Genomic DNA, 16,806 nt, shown 5'->3' on the forward strand with positions numbered 1-16,806 from the left:
GATAGTAGTTCTGCAACCCTAGTTATCTCGGTTGCCCAACGCCAAGCGGCCGCGTAAAATTTGTAAATTTTAACAATTGTTAGCAATTATTTAATATTTTTACAAAAAAAGCAAAACAAATCAACATTATTACTACATCAGCTAAGGAAAACACATATGTTTGACAAATCGTGCTAAATACGGTAAAACAAATGAAAGTGAACGAGTTCCGTTGGCATTCAAAGGCAACCCAGGCAGAGACAGCAGGTTAGCTTTGTAATACAGCTTATTTTTAGAAATCAATTCCTGTTTAATTTCGGCGTGCTCAAAATTTTCAGTATCAACTAAAATTTAAGCAAGTCTTGGAACTATATTATGTGGAGAACACAAATAATGGGTGAAAGTGCGTTTATTCAAATTTTACCCCAACCTCAGTCCAATGTACAAATTTATAATACCCTTTAACACAATGCAGATAAAAATAAGCAAACGGATCTTTGTACTTCAGACAGGGCTGTCACAATCAAATCCTGTACGTCGGTTACTTCTATTGCGACAACACCAGCAATTGCCCACATGATAATGACGCCCAAGCCCAGGGCTGCAGACTATAACCCAGCAGCCAGTAGTCCCAAGCACACGCCTGCCAAGACGCCCAAACAGGATCCCAGTCTCAACCATTTACAACGTGATCTCAACAGCCCCAGCGCCGCGCTGCGCATGCGCGCCATGCGTGCCCTCAAGTGAGCAGAGAAATTTAACTAATCTTTATCAGAAATGATTGTGTGTTTGTTCTCTGTGCAAGCAGAAGCCCCACCAGAGCCATATACAACAACTTTGATGTGCCACATGCCGAAATAAGCATCATTACAGCCGAGGAACGAAACCCGCCACCGCCGCCAACGCTCCCGGATATTTTGAAGGACGTCATTGTCTACGTTGAAGTGCGCACTGGCAATGATAATCGTTCCGAGGGCGTAAAGACCATCATTGCCAAGCTGGGCGCCCAAGTGAATGATCGTCTGCTGCGGTTAGTTTGACTCTTTGAAACAAATAAACAATATTAATGTTTAAATTGAAATTCATTTGGCAGCAATACCACACATGTGGTCTTCAAGGACGGCCTATTGTCCACCTACAAGCGCGCCCAGAGCTGGAACATACCAATTGTGTCGATATTGTGGATTGAGGCCTGCAAGGTGCAACGACGTCTGTGCGATCCACAACAGTTTCCCATTAGCAATATTCACATGTATGAATACCCCGAACTCTACGGTAAACTGTCGGTAAGTATTCCAATAGATATATTATGCTATGTTTATAATCAGATGCAGAAATCTGGTTTTGCCTAAGAGTTGTAACACGTGCTTGGACGAGCCTCCATTTCAATCTATGCAAATTATTGATAGCTGCCTGCAAATGTGTAAATTATTATAAGCACATTTCATGTCTCAACCGCCGATTGTTGTTGCCAGCCTGCGCGAGCCATCGGGAATTGTAAATAACCCAAGTTTTAATTGTTTCGGGAGTATCAACTCCACTTAAAACTAGTGGCTATTTAATTGGTTTATTGTTGCCATAAAAAACACTGTAAAATAACCAAATTGATTAGTTGTTTGGTTCGCCCCACATTCTTGATAAGACCCAACGAATTGCTATATTATCTGAACAGCGACAATGACTCAGATAAAATCTCTTGTCCAAAAGTTAACAAGCAATTGTCTGGTAGTGTTAAATGCTAGGCCTGGCAGATACCCTGTAAACAGCCGAGCAACCTGCATTCGTACGTTCATGTCTGTAGTTGGCTAGTTAAGATTCTTATGCTAATCTCTGACGACTGATGCCTTTTGGGTATCGGACAGCAGTTGTCTAAAATGGCATGCCCTTTTTGATTAAGTTTGAGCATTGTGTATGGCAAAAATGTCAGCACAAATGCCCAGAAATGGAAGCGAAGCGTTTGAGTGCCGTCTGCAAGTTCACGTATTTTTCGCTCGACAGATTCTTATCACAGACAACAAATGTCAGGCACTTTAGCTGGGCGTGTTGTTGTTTGTTTGTTTGTACGCGTTGGGTTATCTAATTCAATTTGCGTGTAACACAACGTGTTTTGCGGGGCCGTTCTTATCAGTGCCCAGGAAGTTGGTAACATAGCCAAGTGTCCAGGTTGAGAACAAATGCAATTCTTAATACATATTGTACTATACGTACAAGACATTATGTTTTATTACTTATAAATATTACGACAGTTTTTTTTTGTTATTTTTGTTAAAGAAGAAAGACACGCTGACAACTTAAAACCTATTGCACATGCATACGTCTGTTTACCGCCGTTTCGCAAGAATTTTAAATTATTAATATATATAGTAGTAGTTGTATACATATAAAAAAAAAAACGCCTCGCACATTTACATAACTTGATGTACATGGCAACAATAATAATAATATAGCCAAGTCGTCACTTATATAAAAATACTTAGTTACGGTTGGGGTTTTTTTTGATTTTTCTTCTGCTTTTTGGGCTGGCGTTAAACGCGCTGCAGGCAACGTTCTCTGAGATTGTAACAAATACATACACATATTATGTACATTTTTAAAAAATTGTTCGAACAAGACAATACGAATATCATAAAGCCTGGTTCCTTTTAGCTATTTACAAACGAGACAAATGCGCATTAAGTACGTGCGATAATTTAAATTTACACTAAAATGATTTGCGAGTCCTTTGCTGTGCCTGTGCCCTGGTGGAATGCTGCTAGGAACATGTGTGTTGTTTGTTGCGTTGTTGTTTGTTGCGTGGCCACATCACGAGAGCGCCACTTCAAGGCACATCATTATCAAGAAACCAGAGACTGTGCCCCATGTGGCAATTGTGCCATTGCCGCTGGCATGCGCCTCCGGCAGAATATCGTCGGCCACAATATAGATCATGGCACCGGCAGCAAAGGACAGCGCATAGGGTAATATAAGATTGGCAAATGTGACAGCCACTGCGCCGAGCACACCGAAAATGGGCTCCACCATGCCCGACAGCTGGCCATACCAGAGCGAGCGCATCACACTAAATCCGGCTGCATGCAGCGGCAGGCTGACGGCCAAACCCTCGGGAAAGTTTTGTATGCCAATGCCAATGGCCAGATTGCGTGCACTCTCGAATGTGGAGCTGTTCGTGGTGCCGACAGCGCCGAAGCTGACACCGACCGCCAGGCCTTCGGGTATATTGTGCACGGTAATGGCCACCACCAGCAGCATGATGCGTTTCCATTGCGACAACGCCTCCTGTGCGCGCTGCTGTTCCAGCGTCGCCTCCGCTGTGTATGTGCACTGCTCCATGTCGCTAATGCTGCCCTTCTTGCGGCGACGCGACTCGCCACTGTGCTGCACGCTCAGGCAATCCGAGAAGCTGTCCAAGCTCTTGGACGCATGGCGTGCACTCGCGGCGGCACCGTTGCGCTTCAGCTCGTCAATGGCAATGTCGGCCTTGTCCTTGCTCTGCGTCATCTGTATCATCATGTTGGTGCTGTTCAGGCCCAGATACGACATCAGCTTGTCGCAGCCGTACACAAAGATTGAGCCGAGCAGAAAGCCGCCAGCCACGGGCAGGAATGAGTAGACGCCATACAGATGCGAGCTCTCGGCCATTTCGATGGCCGGTCCAAGCAGCGACCAGAACGAGGCGGCGATCATGACGCCCGCCGCAAAGCCCAGCGCCGCATCCAGTGAACGTCGCTGGGTGCCCCGCACAAAGATGACCATCGCGGCACCGGCGGCCGTCAGGCCCCAGGTGAGCAGCGTGCCCAGCAGGGCTTGCGTGACGGGTCCATAGCCAGCTATCATCTTGGCAGTCTGTCTGATTAGGTTTCGCCTTTTTGGTTTAGTGCCTGTCGCTGGAGTTTCTTATAATTTATGTACTCGTGTAGGCGTTATCGCGGTCTATGTTGGAGAAGAAGAAACAAAAACAAGTTTTGTTTGTATCTTCTTTTTTAATTATTTTCCAAGCTACTGCAACAGATTTTGATGACACGCGGGCAGAGGGGCCGGCGGGGCGCAAGTTTGTTTACTTGCTGCAAAGTGCCACGTTCCTAGTTGTTCTTCGCACTGATTCTGTGTTGTTGTTGTTGCTAGTTTTGTTTTTGTTTTAATTGTAGCTCCGTTTGACAATTGTGGCAAAACAAACAATATTTTCGATTTGTTTTGGCTCTCTCCACACCTCGTCTCTCTTTCCCTTCGCTCGCAGCTGCTGCGAATGAATTTCGGCTTTAGGTCGCTAAGGGGTGTTCGGGGTTGCCACACTTGTTGCTTATCTAGCGCGGATGCGTTCTTTAAGTGGAATTGTTTATAGTTTATAGAATGTTGTACTATCGCGTAATACTGCTAGTTAAAAGTTTTATTCGTTATGTTTGTGTTTTGCGAGCGCGACCGACAGTGAATGAGCCGCAGACTGAGGCTGTCGGCTGTGCTGTAGCAATTTTTATACAACGGCGGTGGTTGCTCTTGCTCTGCTCGTTGCCCAGAACGGCGCAAGCGCAGTGAGCAGAACCAGGGCTGCAATATCCACGGGTCAGTGTTGCCACACCTGTGCGCGATTAAAATTCAAATAAAATCGTAAAACGCATTTAAATCAGCTTAAACTTTGAAGTTTGTTTTATTTCAAGACATAAAACTTCAATAGGTTTTTTGAAATATGGTTTTTTATGCATAAAATTGCATTGAGAGAGCAGTAAAAACTAGTTTTCACCACTTGCGGACTAAAGAGAGCGCCCACAAGAGATAATATCGCGCTAATATCAACAAATGACAGCAACGGCTAAGATATCACGTACATTATAAACAAATAAAACAGTGGTTTTTAGCTAAAAAGTGACTGACAGAAGCAGTTGCGAAAGCAGCAGCAGACGCAGTAGCAGTAGTCGCACCAGCAGTGCGCAACAACAAATCCCTCTATTGCCTTATCAGTTGACGTTGCGTTCGGCTAATCAGTGTCCGTTGTTTATTTCATGCCCCATTGCAGCGCGTGCGTTGCATGCAACCGGATTCCGAGCTGAATAAGCGGCCGCGCAAGCGCCAGGGCACGCCCACAGGCACCAAGGATAAGGAGAATGATGCCCAAAAGCGATCGGCACTAACACAAACAACCACGCCAAAGGTAAGTCCTGATTTTCCTACCATTAACCAGGTTACATATGTATATTAAGATTTTCGAATTCCAATCTTGCAGAATGACATCACGCGCTTCTTTAGGCCACTGAGCCAGACCAAGCACCTGGCCGAAGGCGAGTCCACAGAGTCGCCGGCTACCAAGTTACTAAATAGGTAAATTTCAATCGCATTTGCTGTAAAAATTTCTATCTCAAATCATTTTTAATCAAATTGTTTGGGTGAAAATGTCCAAATTCTAAATGTGTGTTTCCTTCCTCTTTTTTTAACCACAGAATGACTAACGGCTCTTTCACGCCGCTCAAAATGCCAATCCCGGCAGACACAAGCGTCCCCCAAATGGACAAAACAAATGAAGTTGATTTGGATCGCATTGGAGATTCCGAAATTGAAAAGCCAACGGCCCAGAAGAGCCTAGACTTCGGCGAGGGAAAACGTGCCACCATGCGCAGGAGCAATTCCCTAACAGTGCAGCCAACTAAAGCATCCACACCGTTGCGCGCAAGTCGACGCCGGAGTTTGGCGTGCGGCGCCACAACGGCAGAGCTTGACGCTCATAAAGTGCAATCGGAGCCGCGTGTGACACGGCGGCGCAGCAGCTTAATGAACATGTCCCAAAAAAGTAGCATTGAAGAGGAGAACGGGCCAGCGCCAATAGCAGAGCCCGAGCCACGCATGACACGTCGCCGCAGCTCCTTGCAGCTAGCTGCACCGCCGATTGCAGGATCAATGTCCGAGCCGCCGGTGCAACCGGAACAATCGATTGTACGTCGTCGCAGCGTCTCGACTATGGAGCCCAGCACGCCGAAGCTGTTGAAGAAGCCCACATTTCAAGCCATCGCCGAGGAGCCCTTGGTGGAGTCCGCAACTAACAGCTCGATGGACATGAGCACGCCTGTGGCTCAGGCCAAGACAGCGACAATATTTAACAAAACAAACTATGTGCAACAAACGATGGAGATGTGCATGTCGCGCGCTGTTATCATTGGCAAATCAACTGAACGCCGCACGCTGTACACGACCGACCACATGGAGATAAGCGAGGTAAACGATGAGAACAGAAATCCTTACCTGAAGCAATCCATGGAAAATGTGACCACACAAACATCTCTGGACAGCTTCGGTGAGCACACGCCGGTGCCGGTGTTCAGCTCAACCCGGCTGCCAGGCAGCGGCGGTGGCAGCTCCGTCAATCGTCGACGCTCGCTCTTCAATGTGGACCTGGAGCTAATTCATGAGCGCATCAATACCATAAATACAACGTCGCAAAGACGCTCGCTGGCCTTGGCCAATGAGGCCGAGCTGGGCGAGTGTCGTACCGTGGCGCCACTGCAGGCAGTGGCATTGGATGCAATAAACAAGGAACCGAAATTGACTGAACCAAAAATGAGGCGTCTCTATACGCCAAACGAGGATATTGCCGTTGTGCCATCATCATCATCATCATTTTCGAGCGGTAAATCACGCCAAAGCAGCAGCGGCAACAGCATCGCCTCAACCGACACAGTAAAGCGACGACGCACTTTGGGAGTTGGTGTGCTGAAGCCAACGGCAGCGGTTGGTCCAACTCTGCAGAAAAGTGATCCCGCTAATGAGGAGTTTATGACACCGTGTGGATCGGAGACAACAATAGATAGCGCATCCGAGTCGCATGGCGATTGCGTCAGGTCGGCAAAAAAGCGACGCACAGTCTTTACGATGGTGCACACCAACATGCACAGGGATCAGGTGCAGGTCATCCATAAGGTTGGTAATACGGCAGCGCGGCGTTAAACGACAGACCCTTAGAGATATTTATATATGTTTGTATATTGTATAGATGGGCTAGGCCTTGACTCTTGTGCTCGCTAGTTTGTAGTCTCGTCCCTATCCTATGCAAAGGTAGTTCAATTGTGATTATAAGGAGAGAGATTTATTCAAATTCTTTAGTTTATAATCACAATTGTGTCATTTGTTTTAATTAAGCCCTAGCTCATGAATTTCGTAATTATTGATAAAACATGGTTAACCCGCAGTAGTCGTAAAATAATAATTTCTTCAGCTTTCACACGAATAAATTACACATCGATTATTTACAACAAAAACAACAAAAAAAAACAAGTCAAAAACAAAGTTAAGTTTGTATTTGTGTAGCCAATTAATGGTTTTGCCATTAATTATCCAATATCTTCCAATTGACCTTCTGTTTTGTGACACGCCATCTCAGGCCATACGCAAACTGCGTGGAATGCGCCTGGATCCGACGGTCACCAAGCGCACCACCCATCTGGTTAGCCTGGAGCCGCGTCGCACGCTAAATCTATTGCGTGGCTTGATGCGCGGCGTCTGGATTGTCAGCTACAAGTGGATACTCGAATCGATGCGTGTCGGCAAATGGGTGAACGAGGAGAAATATGAACTGACTACATTTTCGCGAGCCGTTGAGGTGAGTTGGCCCAAGATATTCATCAAAAGTGAACATTGCTTTAATTTATCCCACCCCAATCCTTGCCAGATTTGCCGCACCGAACGTCAGGCCTTCGGCCTATCCTATCGCTGCGAACTATTTCGCTACATGGAGATCTTCTACGTATCATCCCTGTGCCGACCCATAACCTTCAATAATATCAAGGAGCTTTTGCTGCTGGGCGGTGCCAAGTTAACTGAGAATCGATATAAGGCTAAGTTTATTGTGGGCGATAAGCGTCGCGCCGAGGACGATCGCATCTATTTGTCACCCCTTTGGGTGCTAGATAGTATATCGGCTATGCAAGTGCAAAAGTTTGGTAAATACTTGATGAAGTGCGCCATCGTAACGCCCTATGGAATACGTTACGAGGATCCGTGTCAAGAACAGGAGGAGAAACCACGACGGCATCTAAAGGTATGCTATAAAGATCCTGCTCTAGTGATTAATAAATAGATGCCAGCAGCCAGCCTAGGCAGCAATTTAAAATGGCTTTGCTCAACTATTCAATGGATTATTCCAAAGACTTTTGACGAGGTGAACAAATGTGTTTGTTGCCAAATTATCCATTCATGTCATCGTCGAGAACTACTCAATTAAAAAACGAGTCAAGCGTTCCAAGTTGCAATTATATGATTTATTTCAAAAACTCTTGTATTTTCATTTAACTGAGGTAAAGTTCTGTTGTATAGTTCTGCAGTTGCTTGTACTTTGCGTCGTTGTTTGTACTTTCGAATATTTTTGGCAGACAAAATCATAAAATTGAACAAAGCTGAAAAAACGAAAAAGTCGCAACCCAAAATCATGTGGAAACAGAATAAATACAAAATGTGTTTATTTGTTGTAAATAAAGTTATTTATCTTTTTGCTTCTAGGTATTGTTTTTTTTTGTTTCTTGTTTCAAAATTAGTGTACAAAGTAGTTGTGCAAAAAAAATAGGGATAAGATATATAGGAAAATCAAAACTTTAATTTTAACGAATACACAATATATAAATGCTATACGCCTGCGCTACTGCTACACAAATTATACGAACTATGAAATATGATATCATTATAAAATCAATTTAGTACAATATCATAGATATATGTAGGTAAACTTAAGATCGAGGGTGTAAAGTTTTCGTATTCTGCGGCTGTTGCTCCTCTCAATCGTCTAGGCGGCGATGGCGTTTAACATTCGTATCCGACGAAACTCTTTGCGATGGAAAAAATTAAACTTTTGCTTTTGCTGGAACATCATCTTATCATTCATCTTGCCCAGGACAGGTGTTTGTGTTCTACTACTGTTGTGCTTATCATTGTTGCTGTTGTTGTTGTTGCTGCTGCTGTTGTTGTTGTTATTGCTGTTGCTGCTGTTGAGTTGTGGCTGCTCCATCTTGTTACTGTTGTTATTGTAGTTGATGCTGCTGCTGCTGCTGTTGTTGTTATCGATGGAAAGTTGCTACTTCTTGCCCTTGGTGGCCTTCTCGGCGGCCTTGGTGACCTTGCCACCGGAAGCATCCTTGAAGTTGACAGACTTGATGACACCGACAGCGACAGTCTGTCTCATGTCACGCACAGCGAAACGACCCAGAGGAGGGAACTCCTGGAAGGACTCAACGCACAGAGGCTTGGAGGGCACCAAGTTGACGATGGCGGCATCACCAGACTTGATGAACTTGGGGTTCTCCTCGGTGGTCTTGCCGGAACGACGGTCGACCTTCTCCTTGATCTCAGCGAACTTGCAAGCAATGTGAGCGGTGTGGCAATCCAACACTGGAGTGTAGCCGTTGGCAATCTGGCCAGGGTGGTTCAGCACGATGACCTGAGCGGTGAAATCGGCAGCACCCCTGGGGGGGCTGGCCTTTGAGTCACCGGCAACGTAGCCACGACGCAGCTCCTTGACGGAGACGTTCTTAACGTTGAAACCAACATTGTCACCGGGAACGGCCTCGGTGAGGGCTTCGTGGTGCATCTCCACGGACTTGACCTCAGTGGTGATGTTAGCTGGGGCAAAGACAACAACGCATCCTGGCTTCAGGATACCAGTCTCAACACGACCGACGGGTACTGTTCCAATACCGCCAATTTTGTAGACATCCTGCAGGGGCAGACGCAGGGCCTTCTCAGTTGGGCGGGAGGGTGGCAGGATAGCGTCGAGAGCTTCGATGAGGGTCTTGCCATCGGCGTTACCGTCCTTGCGCTCCACCTTCCATCCCTTGAACCAGGGCATGTTGCTCGATGGTTCCAACATGTTGTCGCCGTGCCATCCGGAGATGGGCACGAAGGCAACGGCCGCCGGGTTGTAGCCGATCTTCTTGATGTATGAAGACACCTCCTTCTTGATTTCCTCATAACGGGACTCGCTGTATGGTGGCTCAGATGAATCCATCTTGTTGACGCCAACAATCAGCTGCTTCACACCCAGGGTGAAGGCAAGCAGGGCGTGCTCGCGAGTCTGACCGTTCTTGGAGATACCGGCCTCGAATTCACCAGTACCAGCAGCAACAATCAAGACAGCACAATCAGCCTGGGAGGTACCAGTGATCATGTTCTTGATGAAATCTCTGTGGCCAGGAGCATCAATGATAGTCACGTAGTACTTGGCAGTCTCGAACTTCCACAGGGCGATATCAATGGTGATACCACGCTCACGCTCGGCCTTCAATTTATCCAAAACCCATGCGTACTTGAACGAGCCCTTGCCCATTTCCTGAGCCTCCTTCTCGAACTTCTCAATGGTACGCTTGTCGATACCACCGCACTTGTAGATCAAGTGACCGGTGGTGGTGGACTTGCCAGAGTCGACGTGTCCAATCACGACAATGTTGATGTGAATCTTTTCCTTACCCATCTTGCTTTATACGAGCTATTGGGTTCAACAGTTTGTTTGTGGGATTCACAGCGTGCATCAGGTGTGTATTTGTGAGGGAGTGTGTGTAAATGGGTTCACACAGGTAGAATCGGCAATCGGGGGGGAAGAAACAGAAGGGTAAACAAAATTTGTTAGCAAAAAATAATTAACATGGGAACAAATATTAGTAAATTGAGTATAGAGAAATTCTTAAGATGGACTCAAATTCATTTTTGCCAACGTTCATAAAATTTGACTCTAGTTCGCATGCCAGCGATTCAACCTAACCTCAAAACGAAACGTGTTTGCGTTCGCATTTTCCACACTTCGGCTTCGTGAGCGCATTCTGCTTTGAGGTTAGGTTTAGCCGCAGCCGCATGTCGCGGTGGTGGAAGTGTGTGTGTGTGTGTAACAAAGGCACAAACGAAACTGGCAACAAAAAGGAACGTGCAAAGAGAAAAAAAATAATTATACAAAAAAGGTCCAATTCGTAACTAGTGTTATATATACACTCGATTTTTCAGTGATTTTGGTATTTTTTGCTTTCGTCAAAATTCTTCAGTAGCAGAACTGAATAAATATCATCATTTAAAATCGAGATAATTAAAATTTAAATGAAATTCAATATGTATACATGTCATTCATACACATATACATATTCAATATACATATATGTGCAAAGAAATTTCCAGCAATTTTAATCTATCCATGTGGCCGTGTGTATGTATGTGTGTGTGCATGACGCTGTTGCCGGCTGCTTTAGTGGCGCAAGTGAGCGAGCGAGAAAGCAAAGTAAAATGGCGACCGGGGCAATACGAACAAAGGCAGACGATCAGGCAGTGGTTAGCTGCGCGATAGAGAAGCAGCGATCGAAGAACTAAAGTGCATTGCTGACTTCCAGCCATCTTGGTCTAGAGTTATTCACATGTGCTGGTATCGTGTCATTTCTGATTTCGCAATATTGAATAAAATCAATTCGGATACATAGGCCATGCCGGTGTGGGCACCGATTGACTTTGTTATTGCAAGCACTTTTATTCAGTCAGTCACACCATCGCTTTGTGAGCCGCCATCTTGAAATTCTATGCCCATACGTATAGAGAAAGGCGGAAAATTTCGCGCATGCAAAAAACCACGTTTGCTGGTGAAATTTTGCAACTTTCTTGCATTTGCAACTGGTAAAACAATTTTTTGTTTTACGGTGTTAAACATATTACACCGATACAAATTGACTTGTGTGCGCTCTAATTAGCCGTAGCTAATAATCGACCATCCACATGTGCCACGCACATGTGGGCGTGGCATCCGCAGCAATTACACCATATTGCAGAAAACAAAGTGACTCATTTGAGCCATTAAATATTATAAACAATTTAGCTATGGTGTAATTTTCATTGTGCTGTTTGCCACGTGTTTGCGCTGCAGTCATCGTCACCACCTTTCACTTTGCGCCGCCTTATAGGTTAACTTTCGAGTGCACAGATACACATACACATCACAGTTTAACAAATATGCACATTTGTAAAGTCCAACTGCATATTTGTTTATAAACTAATTGTTTGATGCACTAGGCTAGTTCGTTGCACATATTTGATTTAAACAGGTATGCATCTAAATTTCTTTTCACTTGGCAACAGAACTTACTCTCGAATAAATTGAATGAGAAATCACAAAGTCTATGCTATTCCGGCGACAGACTTGAACAAAGTGAACGAGCGTTCGGCGTAACAGGAAGCTTGTAGCCTCGTTTCTGCAAGCGTGGCGTTACAGAGTTGCACCGCGAATATCGAGTGCATAGCGTACAGTGTGGCCGTTTTATGCGATTTTGTTATTCTAAAGTAAATATTCATGTTAAATGGTGGAGTGGTCTATGTTAAGTGCGCACTCACTCCCCCAACAGTGTTATAAAATGTCAATGACGTGGCTTAACCCATCAAAACGAATCCAATTCTCGCAAAGCATTTGACCGGCCTGGACGTATATTTTCATAGCAGGCGGTTGAGAGACAGTATTCATAATATACATATATATATAGAAATATATATATATTTCTGATTTTAAATAATAAGTAACGTGAAAACAAACTAACGAAATGTGGCGCTTAGTAGCTGCAGTGCTTATTTACGGTTTTATCGCTACTGTTGCCGGCGCCGAACATGATGTGCTGGAACTCGGTGACGACAATTTCGTATCCACTTTAAAGCAGCATGAGACGACATTGGTTATGTTCTATGCACCCTGGTAAGTGGGCTGTGGGCGTGGTCATTTACATTTGTCGCATCATAATTGTTAGTATAAAAATGCACTTGTGTCGCAATTAATCGAATTAAAAGTACACGTCAGCGCTGCCGTGCGAAAAAAGGGCACGTATCGGGATTGACATGTCATAGTCGGCCATTTTAGTAGAAACTTGTGTACACACATATGTATGTGCAAATAGAAGCTTTTTATGTGTGTGCGGGCTGATAAAGTAAGCTGTAAACTTGTCTGCCCTGCCTTGTGCATGTACATATGTATATACACATGTACTATGTGTGTATGTGTGTTCGTGGTTTGGTATTTGTGTAGACAAAGAAGAAAGCAATTCTTCTTCCAGCTTGAAATGCCGGCCGGGCCGGCCACATCTCAAGCGAGCCTTATCAGCTGGAGCATAAGCACAGAACAAGCTATTTAATTGAGTCGTTTTTCGGTTGTACGATAAGACGCATTAAATGTACGCTGATAAAAGGCGCAACTAGTTTTCTAATTATTCCCTGTAAAAAAAGCGACATTTCCGAGCCGAGCCGAGCCGAGTCGATTAAGCTACGTCCGTAAAGCAAGCACAGTCAACAAATATTTTATATGTATATCTTTAAGGGTATTTCAACTTCGGCTCCCCGAAGATAAGAGCTCTCATTATTTTAGAGCTCTCCCAAATTATTTGGAGAACTATGTGACGTGTCTTAAAACATTTTACATTCATTTTTTAGGTGCGGACACTGCAAACGCTTGAAGCCCGAATACGCCAAAGCGGCTGAGCTAGTCAAGGATGACGACCCACCAATCAAATTGGCCAAGGTAAACTTAATGAAAATTCAAGTCGTTTAATGCGCACACTACAAACTCATATTCTCGTGGAACAGGTCGATTGTACCGAGGCTGGCAAGGAGATTTGTAATAAATTCTCTGTCAGCGGTTATCCCACGCTGAAGATTTTCCGCCAGGATGAGGTGTCGCAGGATTACAATGGACCACGCGAGGCCAGTGGCATTGCCAAGTACATGCGCGCCCAGGTGGGACCCGCCTCCAAGCAGGTGCGCAGCATTGAGGAGCTCGCCAAATTCCTGGACACCAAGGATACCACAATCTTTGGATACTTTAAGGATATTGACTCTCAATTGGCCAAGACCTTCCTGAAGTTTGCCGACAAGAACCGCGAGAAATATCGCTTTGGACACAGCGACAACGAGGCCGTGCTGAAGCAGCAAGGCGAAACGTAAGTGAGGGACGAGTGCATGCGCAAGAATCAAGATGGGGTACATGGATATGGGATATCCATGCATCTATAACTCATAACTATATATATTTCTTAAGTTTAATAAATAGTTTGTAATATCTTGTTTTATACATTGCAATTCGAGTCATATTGCAATTTTCAAGCCAGATTTCATAGTTTTCTAAGTTTCTAAGTTCGTGGAATAATGTATTTTAGTCGTTTAAGTAGAGGGAATTCCAGTGAAATCCAACTATTAATCGCATGCAATTTGTATTATCTTCCATACAGAGATAAGATTGTGCTGATACGTGCCCCACACTTGAGCAACAAATTCGAGTCTTCCACTATTAAGTTTGAGGGCAGCTCCGAGTCCGATCTGAGCACTTTCATCAAGGACAATTTGTAAGTTACACTTAATTAACTCCGTTAACTGCTCGGTCAGCTAATGTTTCATTTTGCAGCCATGGCTTGGTTGGTCATCGCACCCAGGACACATCCCGCGATTTCCAGAATCCTCTGATCACTGCTTACTACAGCGTTGATTACCAGAAGAACCCCAAGGGCACCAACTACTGGCGCAATCGTGTGCTGAAGGTGGCCAAGGAGTTTGTCGGCCAGATAAGCTTTGCCATCAGCTCCAAGGATGATTTCCAGCATGAATTGAATGAGTATGGTTACGATTTTGTTGGTGACAAGCCCGTCATTTTGGCCCGCGACGCCAAGAATCTCAAGTATGCGTTGAAGGAGGAGTTCTCCGTGGACAGTCTGAAAGACTTTGTTGAGAAGTTGCTGGACAACGAGCTGGAGCCGTACATCAAGAGTGAACCGGTGCCAGAATCGAATGATACGCCTGTTAAGGTGGCCGTGGCCAAGAACTTTGATGAGGTGGTCATCAACAATGGCAAGGATACGCTGGTCGAGTTCTATGCCCCCTGGTGCGGTCACTGCAAAAAACTGACCCCCATCTACGAGGAGCTGGCTGAGAAGCTGCAGAACGAAGAGGTGGCCATTGTCAAAATGGATGCCACTGCCAACGATGTACCGCCAGAGTTCAATGTGCGCGGCTTCCCCACGCTCTTCTGGCTGCCAAAGGATTCAAAGAACAAGCCCGTCAGTTACAATGGCGGTCGCGAAATCGATGATTTCATCAAGTACATTGCCAAGGAGGCGAGCACAGAACTGAAGGGCTACGACCGCAGCGGCAAGCCCAAGAAGACCGAACTGTAGACGCCAATTCGCTGTCTGCGTACATCTAAATTAGCGTGTAACTCAAGTAGCATTTCCATATTTTTGTAAAATCGAATGCATTCTCAGCCAACAGCCAACCGCAAAAGCAACAAAAAAACACATGTGTATTAAATTATTTAATAGTGTGATGATTTCTTGAAATTCAATTAATGCTGTCAATAAACGTAATAACTACTTTCATCTTATTAACATATTGTATTGTACACATAAGTATTGTAATACGCTCAAATTTGATATCGAACTTGTGCATTCAGATGGTCCATGTGCTCCTCCATCAGAATCCGAAACCAGTCGGGTATAAACGAATGTTCATTACGCTCCTTAGAGTATTTGTAGGTGATATTTCCGTTCTTTGAATCGTATTCTAACAGATAAACCGTGCTGGCGCTGTCCACGTTTGCCATCAGCAGCTGGATTGAGCCTAGCAGACGTCGCATAAAATTGCCACATATATTTGGCGACCAGTCGTTATCCTGTAAGTACTTCGTTATAAATTTATTGATAAAGCCTTAAATGATTTCGACTACTCACGCATTCCCGCCACAGCTCGCGAACCATTGTGTGTTTAATCTTTTGCACGTAGCCTTCCTTATCGTGGTAGGCAATGTAAACCTTCTCAATGCCAACTAGGAAGGATTCGACCCACCATTTGAGAACATCCTTGCGATTATGGGCTGACCATTCGGTACGGCTCATCGTATCCAGGCGCATCCTTAGATCCACGAACGTTTTGGGCAATCCAAAGCTATGAAGAACAAGAAAATTTATTATTGGGCTGCCGTTTTACATGGGTACGTGTACTTACAATGGATTTGGACAATGCTCAGCCAAGATGGGGGCATCGAATAGAACATGTAAGCCACATATATCTATACAGAACACACAATAGTATTGTCCATTCAGATCCTTTTGCTGATAAGAACCGGGCTGGACAATGTCATCATCTGAAATTGGAGCTATATAGGGCGTATCATTATGTAACAGCTGGGCTTATGTAGTTACCCATGGCTACCAGGCAGCGTTGTCGCAGTTTTGCCATCCAATGGTCCATCATTAGTTTCTTTAAATGTTCGGCATCAAAAATCGATTGTGGTCTTTCCGCATTGGGCACTGGGCATATGTATATGGTGTTACGATACTTGCTTACGGCAAGTGTCCAATTATTCTTGTATTCATACGGTGCGCACATCATTAGCTGTAATGTCTCCCGGCTGCACACAATATCCGCGTCCACCTGCAGATGTCCCTTTTCGTGGCGTTTAATAAATTTATCCATTGAACATCGCAAGAAATAGAACAAATTATCCAAGTATCTTGGCTTTGAAAAGGATTGTTCCGAATTCATAGCCTCCCCGCTTGCGTTTAAAGCAAACGGAAATGTGCTTGGCCCCAGTTGGGTTAGGAAACAGAGTCGTACAGGCGAATTCTCGAAATGCCCCTCAGGTGATAAGCTGTATTCGCCAATACGCTGTGGCTGTTTAACGGTGGGAAACGATTCCTTATCTTGCGGCGGTGATGAGCGTGCATTCAGATTTAATATTTTATAATTTGAATACATTTTAACACTTTTAATGCGAGATTTTCGCGTGTAAAGTTTGACGTCGTTAATTATTTTGAATGGTGCGCGAAAAACAGTTAGATGCCTTGCTCTTCTTCTATGCTTAACATT

At 44.7% G+C, this 16,806-nt stretch overlaps 5 protein-coding genes and 1 non-coding gene across 11 annotated transcripts; 2 read left to right on the plus strand and 4 right to left on the minus strand.

The window, feature by feature from the left end:
- Positions 1–87: 87 nt before the first annotated feature.
- Positions 88–9,939, plus strand: MCPH1 (Microcephalin). 5 transcript variants are annotated; one of them, XM_064684365.1, is made up of 10 exons: positions 228–246; positions 318–382; positions 455–722; positions 788–1,009; positions 1,073–1,265; positions 4,988–5,122; positions 5,195–5,289; positions 5,409–6,879; positions 7,340–7,558; positions 7,628–9,939. In XM_064684365.1, the coding sequence occupies exons 2-10, from the start codon at positions 355–357 to the stop codon at positions 8,033–8,035; spliced, it is 3,039 nt and encodes a 1,012-aa protein (XP_064540435.1). In that variant the 5' UTR covers positions 228–246; positions 318–354; the 3' UTR covers positions 8,036–9,939. The 5 variants fall into 5 exon arrangements, with proteins under 5 accessions (XP_064540436.1, XP_064540433.1, XP_064540435.1 ...); XM_064684366.1 differs by lacking the exon at positions 318–382 and having other exon boundaries at positions 88–246; positions 488–722; XM_064684363.1 differs by lacking the exon at positions 318–382 and having other exon boundaries at positions 93–246.
- Zip48C (Zinc/iron regulated transporter-related protein 48C) lies at positions 2,438–4,443 on the minus strand. The gene has a single exon (XM_064684374.1). It carries the CDS (start codon positions 3,811–3,813, stop codon positions 2,782–2,784), a length of 1,032 nt encoding a protein of 343 aa, XP_064540444.1. The 5' UTR covers positions 3,814–4,443; the 3' UTR covers positions 2,438–2,781.
- On the minus strand, positions 8,529–12,214 carry eEF1alpha1 (eukaryotic translation elongation factor 1 alpha 1). Its single transcript, XM_064684369.1, has 2 exons — positions 12,059–12,214; positions 8,529–10,429 (listed from the first exon to the last, which is right to left on the minus strand). The coding sequence occupies exon 2, from the start codon at positions 10,412–10,414 to the stop codon at positions 9,023–9,025; it is 1,392 nt and encodes a 463-aa protein (XP_064540439.1). The 5' UTR covers positions 10,415–10,429; positions 12,059–12,214; the 3' UTR covers positions 8,529–9,022.
- Positions 10,932–11,007, minus strand: LOC135429888 (small nucleolar RNA snR61/Z1/Z11). Its single transcript, XR_010436479.1, has one exon. It is a non-coding gene; the product is annotated as a small nucleolar RNA snR61/Z1/Z11 (small nucleolar RNA).
- Positions 12,215–12,366: 152 nt separating the features above from the next.
- Positions 12,367–15,322, plus strand: ERp60 (disulfide-isomerase A3). The gene is made up of 5 exons (XM_064684368.1): positions 12,367–12,655; positions 13,384–13,471; positions 13,537–13,889; positions 14,178–14,291; positions 14,351–15,322. Exons 1-5 carry the CDS (start codon positions 12,507–12,509, stop codon positions 15,114–15,116), a joined length of 1,470 nt encoding a protein of 489 aa, XP_064540438.1. The 5' UTR covers positions 12,367–12,506; the 3' UTR covers positions 15,117–15,322.
- On the minus strand, positions 14,606–16,760 carry cuff (cutoff). Of its 2 annotated transcripts, none has more exons than XM_064684373.1 (4): positions 16,140–16,760; positions 15,943–16,081; positions 15,669–15,882; positions 14,606–15,610 (listed from the first exon to the last, which is right to left on the minus strand). In XM_064684373.1, exons 1-4 carry the CDS (start codon positions 16,693–16,695, stop codon positions 15,362–15,364), a joined length of 1,158 nt encoding a protein of 385 aa, XP_064540443.1. In that variant the 5' UTR covers positions 16,696–16,760; the 3' UTR covers positions 14,606–15,361. The 2 variants fall into 2 exon arrangements, with proteins under 2 accessions (XP_064540443.1, XP_064540442.1); XM_064684372.1 differs by having other exon boundaries at positions 15,943–16,093.
- Between the last annotated feature and the right edge of the window lie 46 nt (positions 16,761–16,806).

Source organism: Drosophila montana, unplaced genomic scaffold, assembly GCF_035044405.1.
Source record: "Drosophila montana isolate Dmon_TW-CO22-7 unplaced genomic scaffold, ASM3504440v1 contig_2716_1, whole genome shotgun sequence".
In the NCBI taxonomy this organism is placed as follows: Eukaryota; Metazoa; Arthropoda; class Insecta; order Diptera; family Drosophilidae; genus Drosophila; species Drosophila montana.